Source organism: Nanorana parkeri, unplaced genomic scaffold, assembly GCF_000935625.1.
Source record: "Nanorana parkeri isolate BGI_ZX_2015 unplaced genomic scaffold, ASM93562v1 scaffold3520, whole genome shotgun sequence".
Taxonomy (NCBI): Eukaryota; Metazoa; Chordata; class Amphibia; order Anura; family Dicroglossidae; genus Nanorana; species Nanorana parkeri.
In genome coordinates this window covers 11,604-13,919 of record NW_017309788.1, presented here as the reverse complement: position 1 = coordinate 13,919, position 2,316 = coordinate 11,604, and the positions used below count along the sequence as shown (strand labels likewise).

Sequence of the window (2,316 nt, the reverse complement as noted above, 5' to 3'; positions counted from 1 at the left end):
GTGACAGCTGTGATGTGCTGTGTTTTTGTTTCCTCCCAACATAACAAACACGGGTGACGTGAGACGTCCGTGTCACACCCAGCTCAGAAATGAGACCAAACCGGCCACAAATCCGGGTCCGGCTGCTGGGAATTTGGTGTATTTGGAGCTGCTGGGTGATTGATTGATTGATTGGGTATTACTATGTGATCATGTGACCAACCGTCATCCTCTCTCCACAGGAACATCTTCCCCTCTAACCTGGTCTCCGCGTGCTTCCAGTCGGTGAGTGTCATCCGGGCGCGAAATCTTTATTTACTTTCTGGGCGACGAAACGCGAAGAATCAGATCAGTGATTACACAGCGCAGACATTCCATGCCAGGGGGCGTCTATATCAGGGGGGCACACAGATACAAATCCTGACCGCTGAATATATACCATTCCACCCACATAGAGCCATTTACAGCGAGGAGGATGCTGATTGGCTCCCCGGCAGATATAATTTGTATCATCGGAGACGGAATATCCACCAAACATCCGGAGAGGTCACATGACACAAATGTTTATAAATGGAAGTGCAGTTCAGGGAGTGAAATAAGTTATTTGATCCGGAAGCAGAACATGACTTAGTACTTGGTGGGGAACCCTTGTTGGAGAGCACAGAGGTGAGACGTTTCCTGGGGGAACCCTTGTTGGGGAGCACAGAGGGGAGACGTTTCTTGGGGGAACCCTTGTTGGGGAGCACAGAGGGGAGACGTTTCTTGGGGGAACCCTTGTTGGGGAGCACAGAGGGGAGACGTTTCTTGGGGGAACCCTTGTTGGGGAGCACAGAGGGGAGACGTTTCTTGGGGGAACCCTTGTTGGGGAGCACAGAGGGGAGACGTTTCTTGGGGGAACCCTTGTTGGGGAGCACAGAGGGGAGACGTTTCTTGGGGGAACCCTTGTTGGGGAGCACAGAGGGGAGACGTTTCTTGGGGGAACCCTTGTTGGGGAGCACAGAGGGGAGACGTTTCTTGGGGGAACCCTTGTTGGGGAGCACAGAGGGGAGACGTTTCTTGGGGGAACCCTTGTTGGGGAGCACAGAGGGGAGACGTTTCTTGGGGGAACCCTTGTTGGGGAGCACAGAGGGGAGACGTTTCTTGGGGGAACCCTTGTTGGGGAGCACAGAGGGGAGACGTTTCTTGGGGGAACCCTTGTTGGGGAGCACAGAGGGGAGACGTTTCTTGGGGGAACCCTTGTTGGGGAGCACAGAGGGGAGACGTTTCTTGGGGGAACCCTTGTTGGGGAGCACAGAGGGGAGACGTTTCTTGGGGGAACCCTTGTTGGGGAGCACAGAGGGGAGACGTTTCTTGGGGGAACCCTTGTTGGGGAGCACAGAGGGGAGACGTTTCTTGGGGGAACCCTTGTTGGGGAGCACAGAGGGGAGACGTTTCTTGGGGGAACCCTTGTTGGGGAGCACAGAGGGGAGACGTTTCTTGGGGGAACCCTTGTTGGGGAGCACAGAGGGGAGACGTTTCTTGGGGGAACCCTTGTTGGGGGGATAGAGGGGAGATGTTTCTTGGGGAAACCCTTGGGGAGCACAGAGGTCAGACTTTTCCTGGGGGAACCCTTGTTGGGGAGCACATAGGTGAGACGTTTCCTGTGGGAACCCTTGTTGGGGAGCACAGAGGGGAGACGTTTCCTAGGTGGACCCTTGTTGGGGAGCACAAAGGTGATACATTTCTTGGGGGAACCCTTGTTGGGGAGCGCAGAGGGGAGTCGTTTCCTGGGGAACCCTTGTTGGGGAGCACAGAGGGGAGACGTTTCCTGGGGGAACCCTTGTTGGGGAGCGCAGAGGTCAGACGTTTCCTGGGGGAACCCTTGTTGGGGAGCACAGAGGTCAGACGTTTCCTGGGGGAACCCTTGTTGGGGAGCACAGAGGGGAGACGTTTCTTGGGGGAACCCTTGTTGGGGAGCACAGAGGTCAGACGTTTCCTGGGGGAACCCTTGTTGGGGAGCACAGAGGTCAGACGTTTCCTGGGGGAACCCTTGTTGGGGAGCACAGAGGGGAGACGTTTCTTGGGGTTGGTCGCCAGGTTTGCACACACCTCCAGGTTTCTTGGCTGTCGCTCGGCAACTCGAAGTTTCGGCTCCTCCCATAAATGTTCTATAGGATGAAGAGACTGGCTCCCTCCATGACCTCAATGTGCGTCTTCCTCAGTCACGGCTTTGTTGCTATGGCGATATGTTTTGGGTCGTTGTCATGCTGGAAGACACGCCCACTACCCATCTTCATTGTTCTGGCTGAGGGAAGGAGGTTCTCCTCCAAGGGGAGGGCATGGGCCTTCCTGAGGGAG

At 55.7% G+C, this 2,316-nt stretch overlaps 1 protein-coding gene across 1 annotated transcript in view; it reads left to right on the top strand.

Moving 5' to 3' along the window:
* LOC108803237 (neutral amino acid transporter B(0)-like) overlaps window positions 1–2,316 on the top strand; it is a 16,064-nt gene that overhangs the window by 7,143 nt on the left and 6,605 nt on the right. Inside the window, exon 4 of the mRNA XM_018575075.1 lies at window positions 222–279. Within this exon, the coding sequence (XP_018430577.1) occupies window positions 222–279 (58 nt within the window). The remainder of the gene's footprint in view (window positions 1–221; window positions 280–2,316) is intronic.